The 24,664-nt window shown below is 43.5% G+C and overlaps 1 protein-coding gene across 2 annotated transcripts in view; it reads right to left on the reverse strand.

Moving 5' to 3' along the window:
* Positions 1-24,664, reverse strand: part of ccdc120a (coiled-coil domain containing 120a) — a 44,363-nt gene that overhangs the window by 18,641 nt on the left and 1,058 nt on the right. The window contains exons 1-6 of one of the 2 annotated variants that reach the window (XM_038722654.1): positions 14,278-14,518; positions 4,065-4,213; positions 2,148-2,262; positions 1,927-2,054; positions 921-1,034; positions 101-242 (exon numbers count right to left, since the gene is read on the reverse strand). In XM_038722654.1, the coding sequence (XP_038578582.1) occupies positions 101-242; positions 921-1,034; positions 1,927-2,054; positions 2,148-2,262; positions 4,065-4,112 (547 nt within the window). In that variant the 5' untranslated portion in view covers positions 4,113-4,213; positions 14,278-14,518. Of the gene's footprint in view, positions 1-100; positions 243-920; positions 1,035-1,926; positions 2,055-2,147; positions 2,263-4,064; positions 4,214-14,277; positions 14,519-24,664 lie in introns of those variants that run through there. The other variant, XM_038722655.1, reaches the window with a different exon arrangement.

The following is a 24,664-nucleotide window of genomic DNA, read 5'->3' on the forward strand; positions in this document are numbered from 1 at the left end:
GTGTGTGTGTGTGTTACCTGTGTGTGTGTGTGTGTGTGTGTGTGTTACCTGTGTGTGTGTGTGTGTGTGTGTGTTACCTGTGTGTGTGTGTGTGTGTTACCTGTGTGGCAGCCTCTGTGTACAGTCCTCTTGCCGTGGTGTGTGTGTGTCTGTGTGTTGCTGTTGTGTTCAGAGTCGCTGTGTTTCCTCAGAGCGCCGCTGAATAAAGTTTTCTTCGGCTTCGAACGCTGAGAGTCTTCCTCCTGAAAACACACACAGAGGAAGGAAGTGAAGATCTTATTTGACTCCACATTATTTATTTGAGCCCGACTCGTCTGAGCCAATCGTCCGCGTCCTCGAGCGTCACCAGCAGAAACACGACTGTCACCTGACGAGAACACATGTGAAAAGTGACACGTGAAATGACGCGAAACAGGACATGTTAATAATTAAAAGATAAAAATAATAAAGATAAAAAATCTGGGTGAAAGAACGAACCGGCACATCCTGCTGTCATTTCACGGCGAGCTGCAGAGAGTCGGAGGCGAGTAAGAAAGTAGCTGCCTGCTCCGATTGGCTGGAGGTGGATCTCGAGTCGGTCGACTCCTGACATAACTGTCTGGCGTCGGCGGTTTTGATGCTTGGTTAAGAAGGTCACACAACAATTGGCGAGCGCTGATCGATGGCTGTTTGCCCCCGATCACAGCCCGACAGACAGCGACTCACAAACTGGGCTTAAAATCGTGAACTAGCGTGACGAGTTGAATCAGTAGAGGAAGGAACACAGACACAGCGGTGGCAGCATTCAGGTTCAGTCTGGTCTCAAAGGTCTCGTGCAGACCTGATCAATCGACCGGTTTAACCGTTATTTATTTATTATTCTAAAGGTCATTTCACGGCGATCGATGATGTCAGATCAACATGGACTCAGAGCTCCTCACCTCTGCTCGACACTTCCTGTTCCCTTGGCGAGACATCCCACCTCTCCGTCGGACGCAGGGGGGTTTCTCTCCCGCCTCCAGGGGGAAGTCACTGGGCACCGCACCCGTCAGCTCCTGACCAATGAAAACACAGGAAAACCCACCTTCTATTATATCATATTAAACTCACTCAGCAGTCGCTTCTTGTACTACAATTCCTCTCCCAGGCCCGGGGCGAGTTCAGACTCAAAACGCTTTACACCCGTTTGAGGTAAGTTTTCTTCTGTTTGGTGGGCGTGTCCCAGGTGTTACCCAATCATCTGCGATAAGTTTGTTATTGTGCTTTTCCACATTTTATGACTTATCTACAGTGTTATAATGTTGGATGTTCATGTTAAACATGACCAAAGCTTCAAATGAGGTTAAAGTATTTAAAAGAAATCCCTGTGAGCGTAAACCTCAGTTTCCTCCTGTTCTGAACGCTCTGCTTTCAACTGCTTTTTCTACCAACGGCTCCGTAATACGACACCAGGAGCCAGACGGAGCCGCTGTTCCATATATGGTCATTTGCTCCCATAGCAACGTCACGGCAACGCTCAGTCTGCCTGTTCCGCCCAGCGACAACAGCCTGGTAACATGCTTCAGGTCTTGGCCAATCAGAAGACAGTGGGCTTTGAGGGGGGGCCTTAAAGAGACAGGAGCATCTACAGCTTGTTTCAGACAGAGGCTGAAATGAAGGCCTGCATGAAGAGACAGTATAAGATAGAAAATGATTTTTTGAACTTTGAATGATGCAAAGCTGCCATACAGGAGTCACAGAACTACAATATAGGACTGGAAAAGCAGTTTAATGGGTCTCTCTTAAAAAGGCAGGAAAATACAGAGCGCTCGCAGGACCACCGTTTCCTTTGAAAAAGATGTTTTGCTACGTTTTGTTGGCGCTGAACTCGCCCCAGGATTGAGAGGACCAGAGATCCAGGAGAACAATCCCTGTTGGAGGAAGGAGTCTAATTATGACATCACTCACCGCCTCTTGTAGACAGATGCGTCTCAGCTCAGCCAATCGTGCGCTCAGCAGCGCCTGCAGGCTCCGCCTCCTCTCCTGCAGCTCTGCCATTCGCTCCCTCTCCTTCCTGTTTGTACAGGTGAGAGGGTCTGCACACACACACACACACACACACGTAACAGGTAACACAACTGTCCTCATTAACATATAGTCACACATATATTGTTGTTGTTTGCTCTCACCAGGTGCTGAGATGAGTTGACCTTTGACCTCCATGGCTTGTGTTTCCCATGTGGTCCCGCCTCCTCCCTCCTCGCTGCTCGACTCCTGTTCGCCGCCCCACACACACTCACTCACCTGCAGAACATGTTCAGTTCCGATCACAGGCAGGTAAACAAAGACAACACAGGTGAAGCAGAGTTACTGAGTTAAACTGAACCACATGGGACAAAATCATATTCACAAACAACCGAGACGCTTCATTGATTATCTATCCATCCATCCATCGTCAACCGCTTATCCTGCGTACAGGGTCGCTGGGTTCATTGATTATCTTTATCTCGTAATAAAAGAGCTTAATCACGATATAATGAAAACGCTCTTTTAACATGATGAAATCTTTCATCTTATAATAATGAAATGTTCAATTAAATGTTATTTATATAGCGGCAAATCATAACAGAAGTTATCTCATTGCACTTTCATACAGAACAGGAGCAGACTGAACTCTTTATAATATTTACAGCAGCTCCCACCATGAGCAGCACTTAGTCATCGTGGCAAGAAAAAAAAACTTCCTTTAAACAGGTAGAAACCAGGAGCAGAACCTGGACTCAGGGCTGGCGGCCCTTTCCAGTTTGGACAAGCCTGCTCTCATTCCTAGGGCGTCAAATACCTGCGCTTGGTCACATCCCAACGCAGAAGGCAGCCTTTAGCGTCATAGTTACACTAAAAGTAGGCCTAGTATAAATATCAGAAAAGTCTGCGTCAGCCGACCAGTGTTCGTTTACTGTGTAAAACAAAAAGTCACCATTAACTCTTCGTAGTTATAAGTAAGTTAAATCATGTAAGTAACATAGCCCAGACCATGGTCTTTTCCTAACTAGGGCTGCACAATTTGAAGAAAAGGTTATATTACGGACATTATTACAATTTGCGATTTAATGGTATCATGAGTCTACTTGTTTAGTTTTCAAGACAAATGCACAAAATACCAACCAAGTAGTTTTGGTGCCTAAAGCTGACCAAGTGGTTTTGGTGCCTAAACCTGACCAAGTGGTTTTGGTGCCTAAACCTGACCAAGTAGTTTTGGTGTCTAAACCTGACCAAGTAGTTTTGGTGTCTAAACCTGACCAAGTAGTTTTGGTGCCTAAACCTGACCAAGTAGTTTTGGTGCCTAAACCTGACCAAGTAGTTTTGGTGCCTAAACCTGACCAAGTAGTTTTGGTGCCTAAACCTGACCAAGTAGTTTTGGTGCCTAAACCTGACCAAGTAGTTTTGGTGCCTAAACCTGACCAAGTAGTTTTGGTGTCTAAACCTGACCAAGTAGTTTTGGTTCCTAAACCAAGTAGTTTTGGTTCCTAAACCTGACCAAGTAGTTTTGGTTCCTAAACCTGACCAAGTACATTTATTGCCTAACCAAGTTGTGGTGAAAGTCTAACCGGACTTTGCGTATTTATTCTTGCCAACTTGACTGCAGACCAAGTGTCAAAACAACGCTAAACGGTACCCAGGGAGTTAAATAGCGACGTCAAGAGGTCATGACCAAGCATCCATGTGACGCCATGTGATGAGAACGGGCTGGTTTGGATACAGCACAGAGCTTCTCTGCTCTTTGCAGATGACGTGGTTCTGTGGGCTTCATAAGACCAGGACCTTCAGCGATGCACCAGGGTGGTTTGCAGGCAGTGTACATCTCTGGGTCTTATTCATGACTGAGGGCAGATAGGTGGACTGGTGTGGCGTCAGCAGTAATGTGGGCATCGTTCGTTGCTAATAATGATTCTTTGGAAATCTCAGGATTATAAAGTCTATCCAACGTCTTCGGGAACATTAAGGCACATTATCACGTGAGTGTGAGTTCTCATGATAAAGATGTGATTATGAGAGGAACGGCTGTCAGCAGTGTTGTTAAACAAATGTAAACTAGTTAATCTCACCTTGTAACTGGGTTCATAAGAGCTGCAGTAGTTCACTCCTGTGGCCATCCAACAGCCTGAACTCCACCACAGGACTGCTTCACCAGTCAGCTGGCCGACTTGGTTGGTTAGCTGTTAACTGGGCGTGCAGTTGCAGTTCTCGGGCCGACCTGCAGGAGGACATGATGTTCGTTTAGTAAATTATGGTCCCATTTAGAGGAACAGAGACCAGGAAGCAGGGGAGGCTTTAGGGCGGGGCTACAAGCTGATTGATAACCTGTCAATCAGGATAGAGGCGACGCGTTTCCGCTGCTCTGTGCACATTTAACCAGCGCCGCAGAAAAAGCTCATAAGTCGGCTGCTCATTTTTCAGTAAGTACGTTTTGTTCAAAGCCTGTTTGTCGCTAGCCAAAATTAGCATCCCAGCTAACATCACAGTTAACGTGAATTACAGATGCACCTATCTAAGCTAGCTAGCTAAAAAAGGCCAAACTGGAAGTTTCAAAATGATAGTTCACAAACCAACAGGGGACGTCACGGCGGTCACGTCCATTTCTTTTATACAGTTTGTGGTAGGAGATACATTCACTGCTGGTTTCACAGCAGTAAGCGTGTCGACTCATTTCCGTTTATGGTGCTTGTGTGTTGGTACCGTGTTGTGCTGCTCTCGCTAAACAGTTACATTTGTTAGATTACAGCGGCCAACTGTTCGCTAAACACTTATTCTTACAGTAATTTTGCCTAAGCACTCACACTTCTTTCCATCTTTTAGTGACTGCTGTTCAATCTCATAGTTGTTCAAAAGTTTTGGTAGCTGACGCTACAGTACTTTAGCTTAGCTGTTAGCGACTTTAGCTTAGCAGCTAGCGATGGCTTCTCCTTCTCCCTCTCTCCCACTTTCTCCTGCTCGGTGTGTCAGATGTTCAGTTACTCCTCTGCCTCCTTTAGCGATAATGGTACGTGTAATAAGTGTAGTTTATTTATAGACATGGAGGCGAGGCTCAGTGATTTAGAAGTCCGGCTCCGCACCTTGGTAGATCAGTCTTTAGCTACTGTAGCTAGCCAGTCCCCGGTAGTCGGTGCGGAACGGCATCCCCTGTGCAGCCAGGAAAGGGGGGACTGTCCGAAGGAGGAATAGTCGTAAGCATTCAAAGTCCACGGGGCACCATCAACCTGTTCACGTCTCGAACAGATTTTCCCCACTCAGCGACACACCCGCTGAGAAACCAGCTCTGATCATTGGCAGCTCCATTTTGAGAAACGTGAAGTTAGCGAAGCCAGCGGCTGACCAGTGATGACATGTATAGCCGCATGTCGTCACCTGCTGCCCCCGTGTTCCTGCTCGACACCCTCTGCTGCAACAACTATTGTTACTAGTCCTATTGTTATTATTGTTATTATAATCATTAACACTACTATAAATATCTGTACCATTTTTCATTTAGTCTATAGCAACATCACCTTTACTGTCTGTACCTCTGTGTGTATATTGTGTAGTCTCTCTCTCTCTCTCTCTCTCACCCCAACCGGTGGAGGCAGATGGCCGCCCACCCTGAGCCATGGTTCTGGTCCAGGTTTCTGCCTCTTAAAGGAAGTTTTTCCTTGCCTCTGTCTCCTAGTGCTGCTCTTGGTGAGAACTGTTGGGCTTCTGTAAATAACATCACAGAGTTCGGTCTAGACCTGCTCTTTTATGAAAAGCGCTGTGAGATAACTGTTGTTGTGATTTGGCTCTATATAAATAAAATTGAATTAAATTGAATATTAACCTGTTTAACAGTGTCTGAGACCTGCAGAGTTACAAACCTGAAGAAGGATGACTGACGCACCTGAGAAACAACCCACACAGCGGTGTTATCAGTTTGTTGACACAACAGCTCTGATAGCGAAACTGTTTTCTGCAAATATGAAATTGTGTTTTCTTTTTTTCTGATAATCTGAAGCTAAATGTGACTTCACGCTGGGTGACGGCGCTCACATGTCTGCCTCTGTGAAATCAAAGCACATCATGTCCAGGTCCTGCACTGTGATTGGTGGATTTTCTGATCAGATGTTACAGGAGAACAACTGAGAATGTTTTCAGTTTAAATAACATTTTGCCAAAACAACAACTTGCATTAAATTTGAGATAATCCTGACCCCCCGACCTTCGACCTCAGCCCTCCCTGAACTCTGAAAACTTTCACACAGACTCCGGGAGAACACCGTGTCCTCGGACTGCAGGACAACACTCTGAACGTCCCTGAGAACAGGAAGTGGAGCCCAACAGGAAACAGGAAGAAGGAAATGAGCGATGAAAAGGGAAACAAGAGAGAGACAGGCGAGAGACAGAGAGAGAGATGACTCACACTACTGTTACCGAATAATAACAATATTAGAGGCAAACTTAAGTCCAGCTGACAGTCTGGAGGTTTGATTCACAAAGATGTTGCGTTAATGATATTCCAGCACAAACACAGCCGTCAGGTTTTGCAGTTTTCTCTTGTTTTGCATCTATTAAATGTTAATCTGCACTTTCCTGTCTGGTCCCAGTGATGTTTGTTCTTAAAGCCGAAGCAGCACACGACATTGTGAAGAAACGTTCGAGTCAAAAAATGTTTCAAATGCAAGAACAAAACTTTCCACTCACATCTTAAGATGTTTGATTTGAAAGAGTAATCTATGAACTGCTCTTTCGTTTGTTTCTCTCTGCGGGACGTCTCTGGATTTTCTGCGGCTCCCTCTGGATGGAGTGTTTTGTCAGAGTGATGGTTATTTGGGCTGCTGTAACTGAGCACTTGCCCTCTCCTGCGTCTCGGTCATGGAGAGCTGTTTTCTCTACGCTGCTCTCTGCAGGACTGGTCCTGCTGTGACACCCCTTATAAATGTGCTAAAGTTACCGCCAACACTCTGAAGATGCTCATGATTTCCCTCTGAGGCTCCAGCCACACTGCAATGTTTCTGTTTCAACAACGCAGACCTTCTGCTACATTTCAGCTTCTGCTAAGTTTGAAAACGCTGCTGACCACGTTTTAGTTTTAGTGCGGACAGGTGAAAATGGAGGACTTTGAAAACGATGAAGCAGACGATCGCGTTTGGTTTCCTGATTGGGTCTTATGGTGCGTTCTATTTGTACTCGGAACTTGTTTTCCGAGGTATATTCCGAGTTCCGAGACTGGGAGTGACAAATGGAACGCCTCCCGATGAGTTCCTACTTGTCAGCTCGGACAAACTCAGAGGACCTTGAGTTCCGAAAGCAAGATGGCTGTGAAGGGCATCTACTGTCAGTAAAAGCAGTGGTTTTTCTAGCACTTGTGTTTTTTGTGTCCATTTTAGTAATTCGTATACATAAAACTGTCTTACCACTGCCCACAGGCGTGTTGCTACAATCATTTTATGTGTGAAACACCATGTAATGTGTTGTTTATAAACTGGTGCTGCTAAAAAGTCGACCTGTCGTGTCGCATCCGACTCTGGTTTCCCATTTTTTTTTTACGGATTTGATGTCAATCCCATCCCCGAGCTTCTACTTCCAAGGTAAATGGAACGCATCATTATCAGCCACGCAAAGCAGAAACACGATTTTGTATTTTTTTTTTTAGGGAAATATTTTGTACTGTGTAAATAACACTTCTATATGCTTTGGATGGAGATCGTAGGAGTGTGGATGCAGTGCTGGTGTTTGTGAACTGGTCTTTTTTTGCAGTGAGGCTCATTTACACAGAAAGGAGGTCTAAATATTACTGCAGTTCACGCTTTGCAGGTTAAGGGTTTCTTTTTCTCTTATTTGTAGAGGTTTAGCAGCAGCAAAAGCAGCGACTGTTGGTGACCAGTTAAATCTGAGCACTGAGGCTTCAAAACAAAAAAACACACAATGAACTGCTGATTGTAGACAGAGAGGACACACACACACACACACACACACACACACACGTTAGTTTCTCTATCCCTGTGGGGACATCTCATTTACATAATGCATCTCTAGCCACCTACCCCAACCTTCACGCCAGCTTTCAACATGCCCTTCTTGCACTCATGGGTTCCCCTCACCACTTACCGGTGGGTGTCTCCACCGGGCTGGTGCACCCTGAGGCGTGTCCATAGATACACGCGTCAGCCCATGCCCTGCCTTTGTTTCCCCATTCCAATCCATGGAGTCATCGGACGACACAAGGAGAGTCACTGAGATGGATTAATACCCCTAACTGGGGTGGGAATCGCAGGGTACCTCACGATACACGGCTCACGATAATAATATCACGATACAGCAACTCTGCGATATATGAACTATGAATACAAAATACCAGTGAAAAAGTTTTCTCTAATTATTTGCTGCAAATCTAAAATGTTAGAAAAGAGCACAATTTTGCAGCACACATTTTTCAGCCTGTAAATTAAAACTACAGAATTACAGGGCAGCTATGAAAAATTATGAGTGCAGAAGCAGCCGAGTAGCAGATCAAGCAAGTTATTTTTTTTTTTATTTCACACAGAGCTAAGGGAACATTTGAACTTTAAGTATTTGCACAGTGTCACGCAAAATGTGTAGTTTATGTTAAGATTATATTTTTGTGATCGCAATGCTAATGTCCGTTCCCATTATATGTTAGCATTGAGCTAACAGTCAATCTTTTTATTTATGTATCGATATGATGGGCTGGAATGTCGATACAGTATCATGGAAAAATGTATAACGATATATTGCTGTATCGATTCATTGGCACACCCCTACCGGAGCCTGATTCTAACCTGAACCCTAAAACCCTCAAAAAGTCTTTACCCTCAAAAAGCAGCCTCTACCTGTGAGACAATAACTGAGGTCCTCAATTATGAGGACACAAGTCCGGTTTGTGTGTATTCAGGTTAACGTCCCCACTGGGATATAAAAACATGAAACACACCTGGAGGTCAGCTCAGTGACGTCATCACAGCAGTGGGTGACTCTGTTGCAAAAGGATCACGTGATCATGAAGAAAATCACATTCATCTGTGTGTTTGAAAGCAGGCAGAGGCAGTGTGATATAAACACTCTCGTTTGTCTCTTGTAGAACTTTCTTCTGCAACTGCGGAGTACACAATCTGCTTCCTGTTTACACGGAAACTCACATGTGTTGTGAGTTTCCAGTTGTTTTACTGCAGATCAATTCTGATGCGCAAAACTATTGATAACAATAAAAGTTTATAGTTAACTTGGTCTCATAACTACACATAACAAATGTCAGCGCTAATCTGTGTTTATGTTAAGCGTTTCTGAAAAGACGAGAAAAAAAACAATATCGGATTTTAAAATCCTCAAATATCAAAATCTGTATCCGTGTTAAAAATCCCACACAGGTCGGGCTGTAGGCTGCAGCCGCTTGGCTGTTTAATACATCCCTAAATAAAACGATTTTCTTAGTCATTCAGCCTTTAGCGAAGTGTTCAGTGCGCCGTGTTCAAAACGCTGTGACAATGAAAATACGCTTCAGGTGACAGACAGGTGAGCAGGGATTTAACAAAGTCACTGTTTTCTGCAGTTTGACTTAAAATTTTAATCAAACTCAGCGTAACGTGGACAAAGTCAATTTGCAGAGAAAGTGATGTTTGTTTTCTGGCGTTAAAGGCGTGTTGCTGCTTCCTTTTGTTACTCCAGACACCAAATGCTCTGACAAATGGCCTCCTCCTCCTCCTCCTCCTCCTCCCTTCTGTTATTTCTGCTCCTCACCACTTTCATCCTCCCCCCTCCTCCCTCCTGTGTCCTGCTGACTCGTGTTCAGACCTGCAGCTTCTGTCCTCCTGCTTCTCTTCATGGTGAAAATGGTAAATGCTTTGGCTGAGCTGCTCATCAGAAACAGAATTTAACATTCATAAATCTGTTTCAGGTCTGCTGAATCTGTCTGCTGATCTTTCAGACGTGTGATCGTTGGATTTGCTCTCTGCTTGGTTTTAAAAGTTGTTTCATTATGAATTTTACATTTTGCAGAGGAGAAATTTGGGACTTGAACTGAGTTTCTTTTTATTCTTTAAACGAGTTACTGGAGTTCCTCTAAGTATATTCTTATTGTGTTCCTCTGGAAATGAAAAACGTCTTTCTCGGTTTTGCGTTCGTTTCTCTCCTCATTTAGAGTTTGTCTTATAACGATTATTCTCTTGACCTTTATTCTCCTGTTTCCTCTCCTGGTGATTTACTGATAAAAGGACAGCTGAGAATCAGACTAACAGGTATTTGACCTTGTTGGCTGCTCTGTTGGTGTCGGGGGGGCGGGGGCTGTTACTCTCACCTCTCCTCCCCCCTCCCCTCAGGTGCTGACCGAACAGCTGATAAAAGCTCTCTGAAAACAAACTGCTGTCTGGTTCACGTCCCAGAACAACACGTTCCTGCTTCAACTCAGGGACAGACTCAATCTGCAGAGATCCTGACTCATACAATGGGCAACTTTTTGAGCAGCGGTGCTGGGCAATGCGCCCGTCAATGATAATGAGTGAAGATTACTGCCGTAATGCCCCTCCCCCTTTGCTCTGACACCCACCCTCCCCCGCCGCTATCCCTTCAAAACATAGTCTGACTTGCCACCAGCAACACTGCTAAAAAAGTTGCCACGTGTATCACCAACATAAAGCTGTATATACACAGAGCAACTTTTAGAGCAATGTTGCTGGGCAATGCTCCCATCAATGGTATCCCCCACCCCCGCTAACCGTCCTGCCGCTTTCCATTCAAAACAAATCAGACTTGCCACCAACAACATTGCCCAGCAACATTGCTCAAAAAGTTGCCCCGTGGATCATCAGCTTTAGCCCAGAATATGAACGTGTGGCAACGTGTGTTAAGCTGATGATACGCCGGGCAATTCTTTGAGCAATGTTACTGGTAGCAAGTCCGACTATGTTTTGAATAGCGGCGGGGTGGGGCGGGTGACGGAGTGGTGGGGGAAGGGGATTACGGCAGAAATCTTTACTCATTACCATTGACGGGCGCATTGCCCAGCACTGTTGCTCAAAAATTTGCCCAGTGTATGAGTCAGGATCTCTGCAGATTGCGTCTGTCCCTGAGTTGAAGTTATGTTTGTTAATGATAATAATAATTCTGCTCATTTTCAGGTTCATAATCTTATTTAGAGGTTGTACCAGAACAGGTTTACTTGGTTATATTTTTGTCATACTGCACGAGAAGGGCGGGTCAGCGAGAAGCCGGTAAACAGTTTGGGTTCAGCTGTACATGTTGCCGACCAGCTTGGCAACTTAGCTTTCGAAAGGAAAGCGGCTGGACTACAAATGAGCTGTTTTCAGGCAGCATGGTGGCAACATGTGTTTAGCGCGATTTATACTTCTGTGTCGGGTCTACATGTGTAGTCTACGCACGTAGCCATGCATTTATACTCATGCGTCCGTGTCTCCGTCGTTCTGCAATTACACCACCAAACGCTAGCCGAGCAGGCTAACTTCCAGGCAACATGACGATGAGAGACGGTTATCAAACAGACTGAAGATCTCAGTCATTACTGTGATTCATTACAGAGCTGAAGCACAGTGTGATCAAAGGCTGCAGCTGCAGACAAAGAGATGCAAATACAGCATTTAAATATTCAACAGAGTTACTGTGTGTGAGTGAGTGTGTGTGTGTGTGGGGGGGGGCAGCTGATCAGAGTTTAACCCGATTTAAAAACGTTAACGTAATGTTTGCTAATTACACTGAACAAAATTATAAACGCAACACTTTTGTTTTTGCCCCCATTCATCATGAGCTGAACTCAAAGATCTAAGACTTTCTCTTTGTGCACAAAAGGCCTGTTTCTCTATAATATTCATGTTCACAAATCTGTCAAAATCTGTGTTAGTGAGCACTTCCCCTTTGCCGAGATAATCCATCCACCTCACAGGTGTGCCTTAGGCTGGACACAATAAAAGGCCTTAGGCTGGACACAATAAAAGGCCACTCCAGAATGCGCAGTTTTACTGTATTGGGTGGTCCGGGGAGGGGGGGGGGACTGCGGCCTGTAGCGTGTTGGTCCACTTCAGGTCGAGACCCCGATGAGGACGACGAGCATGCAGACGAGCTTCCCTGAGACGGTTCCTGACAGTTTGTGCAGAAATACTTTGGTTATGCAAACCGATTGTTGCAGCAGCTGTCCGGGTGGCTGGTCTCAGACCATCTTGGAGCTGAAGAGCCTGGATGTGGAGGTCCTGGGTTGCTGTGGTTACACGTGGTCTGCGGTTGTGAGGTCAGTTGGATGTTCTGCCAAATTCTCTGAAACGCTTTTGGAGACAACTTGATTGCAGCAATGTCCACCAGAGCTGCTGCCCGTGAATTGAATGTTCATTTCTCTACCATAAGCTCATGATGAATGGGGGCAAAAACAAAAGTGCGTTTAAATTGAAATAAATAAATAAATTAATTTTGTTCAGGGTATAATATGTTGCTGTGAAAGCAACAACCTTTACTTACATGAAGTGCAGCCTAGCTAACACTGATGTTAGCCCGCTGGAGAAGCTAAATCTGAGCTCAGCTTCAGTCTCTAAAGACCACAGAGCAGAGACCTGGACTCAGACCTGAACTTTAACATACACATGAAGACGTCAGCTGGCCGTCACATGAACAATAACTCTAGACTGAAAGGACTTCTGTCTCAGCAGGTTTACCTTCAGCTGGCTAGACTAACGCCGTCTCTGCCGTTATTTGTCGTTAATTGTTAATCGTTGTTGGGGGTTTTTAAATAAAAAGAACAATATATTCTCAACGTGTGGCGCGACCCCTCGCTGCACCTGAACGCAGCATCACAGCAGGAGATCTCCAGCTGAGATTTTCCCTGCATCATGTTGATCTGTTGCATCTTTTTGTCCTCAGAACAACAATGAGTCAACAACAGAAAACAGGAAGAGAGAAGCTGCAGAACGTTCTGGTGTGTTAACAAATCCTCTACTGCTGTCAGACCCGTTTCACCCTGAATAACCACGAGATACAGGAAATAATCCAGCAGGTTAAAGTTCACTGCCTCACTTAAAGAGCTTGATGCACAAAACAATAGGGTACAAATTAAGTCAGGTAATTAATCAACGGGACTCTGATAATAACAGGCTTATTAATAATTACAGCTGGCAGCTGAAGTTCATTAACAACCTGCTGAAGTCTGATTATCAGCTGCAGCATGAAACATGAAGTGAATCAGAATCAGCAGCAGTTTAAACTCTCCAGTTTAATTTAGTTTAATAAGTTTAAACTGAGCATTAACCCTTTAATAAACCAGTTTAAACTGAGCATTAACCCTTAAATAAACCAGTTTAAACTGAGCATTAAAAATAAACCAGTTTAAACTGAGCATTAAAAATAAACCAGTTTAAACTGAGCCTTAACCCTTAAATAAACCAGTTTAAACTGAGCCTTAACCCTTAAATAAACCAGTTTAAACTGAGCCTTAACCCTTAAATAAACCAGTTTAAACTGAGCCTTAACCCTTAAATAAACCAGTTTAAACTGAGCCTTAACCCTTAAATAAACCAGTTTAAACTGAGCCTTAACCCTTAAATAAACCAGTTTAAACGGTTTAAACTGAGCCTTAACCCTTAAATAAACCAGTTTAAACTGAGCCTTAACCCTTAAATAAACCAGTTTAAACGGTTTAAAGTGAGCCTTAACCCTTAAATAAACCAGTTTAAACTGAGCCTTAACCCTTAAATAAACCAGTTTAAACTGAGCCTTAACCCTTAAATAAACCAGTTTAAACTGAGCCTTAACCCTTAAATAAACCAGTTTAAACTGAGCCTTAACCCTTAAATAAACCAGTTTAAACGGTTTAAACTGAGCCTTAACCCTTAAATAAACCAGTTTAAACTGAGCCTTAACCCTTAAATAAACCAGTTTAAACTGAGCCTTAACCCTTAAATAAACCAGTTTAAACTGAGCCTTAACCCTTAAATAAACCAGTTTAAACTGAGCCTTAACCCTTAAATAAACCAGTTTAAACTGAGCCTTAACCCTTTAATAAACCAGTTTAAACAGTTTAACCAGAGCATTAACCCTTTAATAAACCAGTTTAAACAGTTTAACCAGAGCATTAACCCTTTAATAAACCAGTTTAAACTGAGCATTAACCCTTTAATAAACCAGTTTAAACTGAGCATTAACCCTTTAATAAACCAGTTTAAACAGTTTAACCAGAGCATTAACCCTTTAATAAACCAGTTTAACCAGAGCATTAACCCTTTAAACCAGTTTAAACTGAGCATTAACCCTTTAAACCAGTTTAAACTGAGCATTAACCCTGTAAACCAGTTTAAATACCTGCAGTCTGAACCATCCTCTCTGCAGCAGTTCCAGCTGCTTGTCTTTAGTCTTCCCGGTGAAACATGAAGTGACTTCAGCATTAAATCCGGATTGAAAGTGGATTGAAAGCAGAATAAAACCGTGTCCAGTCAGTAAAGTGAAGTTAAAACAGTAGAAAGTTGTTTTCAGCTCCGTTAAACTCGCTGTTTTCTCCTCTGCGAGTCTCAGACGCGCTCACACGGACTCTGAGTCTGCGCAGTCAAGCTGCCTGCTGCCACACATCACTTCCGCTGTGAGATTTCCAAATTAAAACTACAGGAAACACCGATCTCACATGAAATTCACTGATTTCTCTCAAAGCCAAAATACAATCTGACCAGTTGTCAAGAATCAGATAAATATTCACATTTTATTTCCCAAAAACGGAACTAAACATATTTTTAAAGGTGCACATTTAAATAAATCTAACAAACATAAATAAGGTATTTAATTATTTGTTCATATTACAGTCATATTATTTTCTTGTTTGATTATTTTGACAGTGCATTAAAAAACATTTCAAAATAAATGTATTATTTTAAATATCTATGATGTCCCCGTGATGTGGAACTGGAAAGATCGCTGAACGTCTTTAAACTATGTAGTTTTTATTCTCCCGTCAAACATTCGGTCCGTCCTGAATTACAGACTCGTTTTCGGGGACTCCGACCCCAAACGCCAACAAACTTAAGTCCTTCACTAGATTTTCTGGTTATTATGTTTCTCTCTTATTTTGAAAGAGGTCAGATCCTGTTAAATTGCAGTAACTTGAGTTTCATTCCTCTCTCTCTCTCTGTAACCTGAGTATAATGTTCAAATCAGTTTAAATCTGTTGTCATGTGATCTTCTTTTCTATCAAGGTACTGAAGAAATGTTGCAAGACAGCGTCACTGACCTCCGACCTCTGCGTGGATCAATACCGGGTTGCTTCCTATACAGTCTGTAGACGCTTCATTCACTCACATAAACATCAGAACGCGACATTGTCACCGGGCAAATATACAAACACAGTTGTCAGAGTCTGTTCTCACTATAGTGGTCTTCACCCCCAAAAACACATTAGCAGAACAAAAGACCCCCCGAGATCATTCACATTCAAACGCCTCCTGTGTTTATCTGTTTTCACATTCAGCAGCTAAACATCAGCATAATAGGAGCAAGGAACTCTGGGAAAAACAATGCTGCAGAGAACAGTCAGTCCAGACCTCCAGGAAGCTGAGGGTAAATACCTCTGTTAGCATGCTGCATGATGTTAGCATGCTGCATGATGTTAACCTCCAAGTCTGAAAAGTGAAGCCTTAAACCTGCGTCCTCTCTAGCTGCCAGCAGGGGGCGACTCCAGCGGCTGCAGGAAGAAGTGTGATTGTATAGAAGTCTGTGAGCTGATTTATTCCCTCAGTAAACTCTTTCCTGATGAGTTTCTGGTCTCAGTCGCTAGTTTCAAGTCTTCTTCAACACAGCATGATGTTCATTTAGTAAATTATGGTCCCATTTAGAGGAACAGAGACCAGGAAGCAGGGGAGGCTTCAGGGCGGGGCTACAAGCTGATTGACAAGTCGCTACCATGGCGACCTGTCAATCAGGATAGAGGCGACTCGTATCTGCTGCTCTGTGTAAATTTAACCAGCGCCGCTGAAAAAGCTCATCAGGAGTCGGCTGCTCATTTTTCAGTAATTACGTTTTGTTCTAAACCTGTTTGTCGCTAGCTAAAATTAGCATCCCAGCTAATATCACAGTTAATGTGAATTACAGATGCACCTTGCTAACCAAGCTAACTAGCTCCACCCTGTCGTCCAAATATGGTCACGTCTATTTCCAAAAAAAACAAGATGGCGACGGCCAAAATGTGTAACTGGAGCCTCAAAACAGTAGTCTACAAACCAACGGCGGGACATCACCGCGGCTACGCCCACTTCGTCTGTGGTTAACATGCTATGTTATGTTAGCATGCTACATGATTTTAGCATGCTAACAGGGTAAACAGTGAGGTTTGACTCTCCAGCATCAGGTTTATGTGGTTTACGAGTTAAACTGGTCCGTGGGAACATGACACAGAGTCAGTCAGCACCAACCAATCAGAGCAGCCGCTGAAAGCCGGCCTTTAATTGAGGACGAGAGAGTAGTGATTAACCAGAGAGAGAGAGAGAGAGAGGAACTCTGTGATCTCTTCGTGGTTTCTCTTATTTTTATCTTCCAATGTTTTTGAACTAATTTCTGCTCTGTTACCAGATTGACACAGTAAAAGTACACAAATATTCTCAGCTTCATGTGAAGTATGAGCAGTAAAAGTACACAAGTATTCTCAGCTTCATGTGAAGTATGAGCAGTAAAAGTACACAAGTATTCTCAGCTTCATGTGAAGTATGAGCAGTAAAAGTACACAAGTATTCTCAGCTTCATGTGAAGTATGAGCAGTAAAAGTACACAAGTATTCTCAGCTTCATGTGAAGTATGAGCAGTAAAAGTACACAAGTATTCTCAACTTCATGTGAAGTATGAGCAGTAAAAGTACACAAGTATTCTCAGCTTCATGTGAAGTATGAGCAGTAAAAGTACACAAGTATTCTCAGCTTCATGTGAAGTATGAGCAGTAAAAGTACACAAGTATTCTCAACTTCATGTGAAGTATGAGCAGTAAAAGTACACAAGTATTCTCAGCTTCATGTGAAGTATGAGCAGTAAAAGTACACAAGTATTCTCAACTTCATGTGAAGTATGAGCAGTAAAAGTACACAAGTATTCTCAGCTTCATGTGAAGTATGAGCAGTAAAAGTACACAAGTATTCTCAACTTCATGTGAAGTATGAGCAGTAAAAGTACACAAGTATTCTCAGCTTCATGTGAAGTATGAGCAGTAAAAGTACACAAGTATTCTCAGCTTCATGTGAAGTATGAGCAGTAAAAGTACACAAGTATTCTCAGCTTCATGTGAAGTATGAGCAGTAAAAGTACACAAGTATTCTCAACTTCATGTGAAGTATGAGCAGTAAAAGTACACAAGTATTCTCAACTTCATGTGAAGTATGAGCAGTAAAAGTACACAAGTATTCTCAGCTTCATGTGAAGTATGAGCAGTAAAAGTACACAAGTATTCTCAGCTTCATGTGAAGTATGAGCAGTAAAAGTACACAAGTATTCTCAGCTTCATGAAGTATAAGTACTGGTTGTGCAGAATGAGAATCAGCTTTATTCGCCAGGTGTGTCCACATACGAGGAATCTGACTCTGGATTGTAAATTGCTCACGATGTGCTTTCTCATACATAAACACAAACACAGGCTGCAGTTTAGAGAACACACACACACACACACACACACACACACACACACACTATAAACAAAACAATATCGACAGATTAAGATATCTGATTGACAGGTTGGTTGATTGATTGATCAGCGTTTCGCTGCTGCAGCTGAGATATTGATCAGTGATCAGGTTGAAACTTGGTGTTGTGTGGATGGGCCTGTGCTGCCCCCTGCTGGCACCACACAGACACTGATCTGTGTGAACGCCCCTGATTCTCATCTTTTTTCCCATGATGCTCTCTGTTCTGTTGTGTCTGCTGCTACTGAAGGGAGAGATTGAGAGCGGGCGAGAGACACAGACAGACACAGAGAGAGAGAGAGAGATTCAGCGGATGTTTGCTTTGATGTTGAAACACCTGCAGCTGTGTGTGTGTGTGTGTTTGTTTTACTACACTCGTGGGGTCCATGTATTAAAAACCTTTACCAGTCAGCTTGTTTATGTTATTACTGAGTACTGAGTTCCCACCTGCTTCAAGTCCACAACCATCGTCCCCGTCTCTAGAAAGTCTGCAGGGTCTTGTCTGAACCGTCTTGTGGCTCTCAGGCCCATTCTGATGAACTGGTTCTGCAGCACATAGAGAACCCCCCCCCCCACCAGTCAGTTCAGATTGGCGGACTCACCTCTTCCACTGTAGGGCTGTGTGCTCCGCCCCCTCCTGTTCACGCTGTACAACCACGACTTCATCCCCCGACATGAAGAGAACTTTGTCTGCACCAACTACCTAAACTCCATCATCCAAGCCCACGTTCATTCTGGGCCACTGAGCTCCTCCAACGAACGCCGCCTGGCTCTGCCATCCCTTCACACAAAGCGACCTCAGTCCCTGTTCTCATCTGTGACACCACGACAGTGGAACAAGCTACCGCACGCCGTCAGAGCATTTTCCCACCATTAAACGAACCATCGGCCGATTTAATACCTGAAGCAAATTTAAGACAATTTATTTCCCTGATTTTATTTTAAGACCTTTTAAGACCTGAAGAAGCCGCAGGAACCCTGTCCTTCCATGTTTGTTTACCTTTTCTTTTTTTTTTACGCCACGGGCCTCCTCTGGTAACCCCGTCTTTAATGTGACGCTATGAACTGTGGGTAATTCCCTCAGGGAAAGTCTGCAGAGATGCAGACTTGTGGAGAATGTGCATAAAGGAGCTCAAACAGTCTGCGAGACCCTCATGTACCCGACAATTCAACAGCCCGAAGCCCTCAGGGACTCACCGTGAACGCACCTCAGAGCCCGTGAGCGTGGAGACTGGGCCTCTAACAACACGATCACACGGTGTGTGTGTTATTGGACAGAAACATGGACGCACACTGAGTTTGTCAGATTTAGAAATCCGTGTTCGCCTGCTTCATCCTGTCCTGTGTTTCCTCTTCCTGCACTCTCCAGATGCTCCTCACAGTGTACATTACAGCAATAAAGCAAACTGAAAATGAAAAAATAAATGAAAAGAGAGAGAGAGAGAGAGAGAGCGATTAGAGGAGGACGAAGGAATGAAAGCAGATTTAAAAGGGGGGGGGGGCAGAGCTGAATATTAAATCAGATAAATTTAGATTTTAATCTTTTCGTCCTGGTCAGTCCCTGAAGCCTCGAACCAGACTGACAACACGTGTTCTGCTAAACCTGATCCATGTTCCACAAACAGACCAGATCTGTGTAATTTGCTTATGGTTATAGGTTTTGTTTCTTGGCAGTGACATTCAGTTTTCTTTTCCCTTCTGCATCAGATTTTACCCATTTTAAGGCGACACACTGCAGATGAATAGGTTAAAAAAAATCTGACTAATAGATACCACCAATAAACTTTCCTAGTTGATTACTTAATTTAATATATTTTTTGTTTTACAGGTTTTCTGAAATATTGTTTAAATATGCAAATGAGGCAGTAATGAAATATGCGCTAATTTACATCTATTTCAAGAACTGAAATCTGAACAGTGGATAAAGTCAAGTTTAAAATGATTGTTTTATTTTGTTGACACATTATACTCGGGTTTCTGAAGAGGGGATTTTTGATATCTCTTTTTATTATTTCATAATAATAATTAATTTTGTCTACTCTGTAGTTTGTGTCTGATTTTATTTTATTATTATTATTTTATTATTGTATAAGTAAACACATCGTGAGCAATGTACAATCCTGAGTCAAATTCCTCGTATGTGTACACATACCTGGCAATAAAACTGATTCTGATTAATCAGAAAACACTTTTATTTCTACCTGTCTTTGTGAATAAAATGTTCAATAACTCGGGCTGTGAAAGATATATGAACAAACCCCTCGGTACAAACCTTCAGAATAAAAACTGGAAAGTTTGGTGTCTGTAAGAGCTGCGGAACAGGAGATTTCAGGCACAGAGGAAAAACTCATTTTGAGAAAACGGCCTGTAAAGATTGTGAAATTAACATATTTTCATTGAAAATGAATATTTACAGAGCCAATATGTAAATTTGACATAGTAACTTTTTCTCTCAATGAGGGAAGTTAATGTCAAAGAGCTTCCATGAGAGGATGATGTGACAGAAGGACCAGGTGAGATATATTTCTGCACGGAACGTAGCCAAATAACTTAGCTAGTAGCAACCAAGCAATGAACGTTAGCTTAGCATTACCGCGTTAACATGTTGATGACGTATATTGTGCGAGACGAGTGCTGTAGTTGATTTTCACACAAAACTACATGTAACTTTACTGTTTTACGAAGCGTCAAGAAAATCATCAGTATATCTCAACAAAATCCGCGACAACATCGTGACCCCGCCCCAGAAAAACACTGCACTGCATTTCAAACAGATTTAGAAATGTACTCCGACAGATCCGTGTGACCTCAGGTGTGTTGCTCATACTGCGGCAGTTTAATCCTGCACACAGGTCCTCACAGAGACGGCAAACAACGCACACGTTCTCCAGAGAGGAAACGCATCCAGAATTCATGAAGCTGCTGCCTCGGTGCCTTTGAGCCAAACACACACACACACACACACACTGAGACACACACAACTGCACATGTGTGTGTGGAGGATGAATGTAGGTCAGGCAGCAGATTCTCCGCATGGCAACAATGCAGAAAATCCCAACTCTGAATGCCCGCATCTGATTGGCTGAGCGCTGCAGCCAGGCAACCAATAACCTTTCAACCCCTGGGGCGCTCTGTGTGTGCGTGTGTGTGATACAGTAGACACACTCTCAGACTGAAGCACGGCGTGCCGTAAAGGTGACATCACGGTGACATCACAGACACAGCCGCTCCGTGGATGGAGCTGCAGGACAGGAAGTCACCGGTTTGAATAGTCAGAATTAAAAAAAAATAAAACTACGAGTCCTGAAACACTTTAGGAGTAAAAACTACGAGTCCCAGAGAGCACTGCTGTAAGAAACGTCCAATCATAGAGCTCCAGACTCTGTTGCCGGGCGGCCGGTTGTCAAATTCACACGTTAAAGGCTCAGTTTTTGGATCAAAGGCAGATCAAAGGAAGCAGCTGTGGATCTCAATATGATGTAACTGTGATGTCACTGCTCTGGATGGAGGTGTCTCCATAGCAACAGCCGCTGAAGCTCATGGGTAGTGTAGTGCTTAAAGACAAAACTGAGAAAACAGGACTCATCAGGAAAGAAGGTGAAACACGTCGTGACAGGTGAGCAGAACTTGAACTTTTACATGAAGTAGAGAAGAAGACGACGACGACCAGCTTCATTTCAGGAGTTCAACACGCAGGAACAGAAACTTTAAAACAAAACGCCAGAGATTTGAACTCAGGTCAGGTCGAGTTCGCTCATACGACTGACTTCCTGCTTTGTTTTTGACCAGCTGGCAGTGGGCGGGGTTTATTAGTGACATCAGAGAGCCAGGTGCATGTGCTCACGCCTCCACGTGTTGAACTACTTCTCGTCTGCTGAGAACTATGAAGCCGCCAAACCCAAACAAAACTGGAACTTTTATGAACAGAGTCTGACTCGAGGTAAACGCCAATCAAGTGGAAGAAACAGACGCAGTACTTTAACTTGTAGTGAAGTACTTTTATACTGTAGTACTTTTTTCAAACGAATAAGTGAAGAGGACGAAGGAGTCGGATTCATCCCCTTCAAAATGAAAACTCATTCATCGAGTTCATCGGATGAACAGACGCAGCTGCTCTCTCCTCACTACGCACTGAGGCAGTAACCAAGTACTTTACTCAAAGTACTTGTAAGTACGAGTAAAGTACTTAAATCTCCTGCAGCTCATCCACCTGTCAAAATACGTGCTCGTTACAGATTAAAGACTCTCAGGATGTTCAGTCACATCAGAACCCCTCGTGTTTTCTTTGAAGACCATCAAACTGAACTTTTAGAGTCCGACAGGCTCGAGTGAACGGGTCAAAGAACTCTTTGGTTCTTCAGACTGTTTAGAGCTTGTGTTCTCAGTGTTCCAGCTCGTCCTCACCAGAAACACGGTGGATTATGCAGCCGCTTGTTAATACTGATGCAACGATCCGATCCGGACTCAAACCGCTGGATCAGGTTTCGGTTATGTAGTTCCGCTAACGTCGTTCCGCTAACGTAGGGGAGCTAACGTCGTTCCGCTAACGTAGGGGAGCTAACGTAGGGGAGCTAACGTAGGGGAGCTAACGTAGGGGAGCTAACGTAGAATTTGACGTCGCCTTCCAACAGAATGATCCCCAGTCTCGTCCTCACAGTGAGGAACACAGCTGATTCCTTTTTACACTGGGATCAGATCGGTACTCGCCATCGGACCTCAAGTCCAGGTATCGGGACTGAAACAGTCGGATCGTGCGTTCCTACAAGGTTGTTTAGTTGGCAAAAAAGAGTCACCGTCACCCAGCGTGGCGCCTGGTTTGGTTAATATGGCTGGTGGATCATCGAAGGTCCGCTGCTCTTTAATCCAAAGACCCGGTCTTCCTTTTCCAATGTTTGTCAGAGCTGACTCGTGTTTCAGCAATAAAGCCGGAAAAACCAGATGAAAAACCAAAGCGTAGTGAAGTTTGAAGGAGCGACCTGACATGGCACTTAATACGACACGTGTTTAGGTTTTTTTGTAGTAGTCAGGTGACGTAGTATAAAGAGAAAGTCCGTGTAGGGAGGTGGTGGGGTGGATGGATGAGTCAGGTAAACACCAGGGGTCGAGTTCGGTGTGAAAGAAAGTCAACTTAAAGTTTTAAGTAACGTTTCGTAGACGACTTACATAACGTGACCTATTTTAAACAAAACCACGAGCTTTACGTAACGGACCGAAGCCACTCTTTCATTATGTCTAATGTGACGTATGTTTGGAAAATATATAAAGCAAAAATCACATGACCAACAGCCGAAGATACTGACTTGATAAAACAAACAATTATCTTCATCATATGATTTAAAAAGGGAAACATCTTTCAGGACCTTCGGTGCTCCCAGCAAAAATTAAACATATAATAAGTTAATATCATGTTTTACTTTGATAGTTAAAGTACATGTTGCTGGAATCACGTTTCTTCCTGTAAAATCATTCTTCTTACCTACAAAGCTCTTAATGGTCAGGCACCATCTTATCTTAAAGAGCTCATAGTACCTTACTACCCCACCAGAGCACTGCGCTCCCAGAATGCACCTGTGGTTCCTAGAGTCTCCAAAAGTAGACTAGGAGCCAGAGCGTTCAGCTATCAAGCTCCTCTCCTGTGGAACCAGGTTCCAGTTTGGGTTCAGGAGGCAGACACCACAGCGCTTTCCTTTTCCACCGCAGGAACTTCACCCCAGAACTAGGAACCTTTGCAGGAACCAGGGTCTAAATTAAGAACTTTCCCTGCCCTGCTGCTGCTGCTGCTGCTCTTCTCTTTTTCACCGTTGACTCGGTCTCGAGACTGAAGTCTCGGCCGTCCCGATGTCGACCTGAGATCGTACGTCTGCATGATATTTACAACTCTGAAACAGCAGCGAACGGCTGAGTTTAGCTAGAAACTGGGTCCAGAGTTATTGTTTTAAGTTTCAGGTAATAACGCATGTTAAATTGTCACCTGCGCGCTGAGCTGCTAACGTGAGCTCAGTTTGGTTTTACTTGGGTGTTGATCGCTCAGGAGGAGACGGATGACCACCGAGGTCGTCTTCTCTCCAAAGCAAACGGACATTAAAACATTAAAAACACTAATAAAGCTGTTCCGTGCAAAAAAGTGTTTCTTTCATTATATTTCATCAAATCTGAAGTTCATATCTCCGTTTTGCTCATAGAAAGTGACCTTACTGAATAATGATGCGTGTCCGTCGCTCTGCTGCTCAGCTGGTCAACAACGAACCTTTGACTTCCTTGTAAAGTAGATCCTGGGACTAAGAGTTCGGGGTACTTTCGGTGGAAACGTGGCTTTTGATAAAGCTTATATTCAGGGCTGGCTCAGGTGAGTCCTGAACCAGGTGTTTCTGTGATTGGCTGCTGAGGTGCACGTGTCTGAAACCAGCTCAGAACCAAAGTGGTACTTTTACTGCAGTAACCCGAGTACTTCTTCCACCTCAGCTCACTCGGGCGGCTGCTAGAAATCTGAACCACAAACCGTCAGAAGATTTGAGACATCGATACGTTTCATTGTTGATCTGCGTTAAGACTTTTTCCAAAACTTTGATTACATATTTAATATTATTTTATATATTTTAGCTGATAGGATCCTGAAACTGTTGCTGCTTTTTAGTTTCCATTTTCTGCAGCAGAAGAGACAAAAATATAAATAATGAATCTACAGTCATGTGACCATCTGTCTGCTCTCTGATTGGCTGGTTTCTCTCCTTCGCTGACAGATTCAGGTTTCATGATTCTCTAAACTTCTGTTTACTTTAATTACTATAAAGAACATAAAGGGGCCATTTAACCTTCCGGAGCTTTTGATCATATCATGAAAACGATCCTGGCTGTAAACAAACAAACAAACAAACAAACAAACAAGATGAAGGAAGCTTCAACGCTGCTGCTTTAACAGTGGAGAAAGTCTAGAGACTGATTACTGTAACATGATCAGACCGCTGGTCGCTCAGAGATCAGGAGCGACTCGCGTCTGACAAACATCACACACACAGAGCGGCGGGCACGTGGCGCTGGGTGGG

The sequence above is a fragment of the Micropterus salmoides genome, unplaced genomic scaffold (assembly GCF_014851395.1).
Source record: "Micropterus salmoides isolate LMB-PRFRI ecotype aquatic unplaced genomic scaffold, ASM1485139v1 Ms_hic_scaffold_16, whole genome shotgun sequence".
NCBI classification, from domain to species: Eukaryota; Metazoa; Chordata; class Actinopteri; order Centrarchiformes; family Centrarchidae; genus Micropterus; species Micropterus salmoides.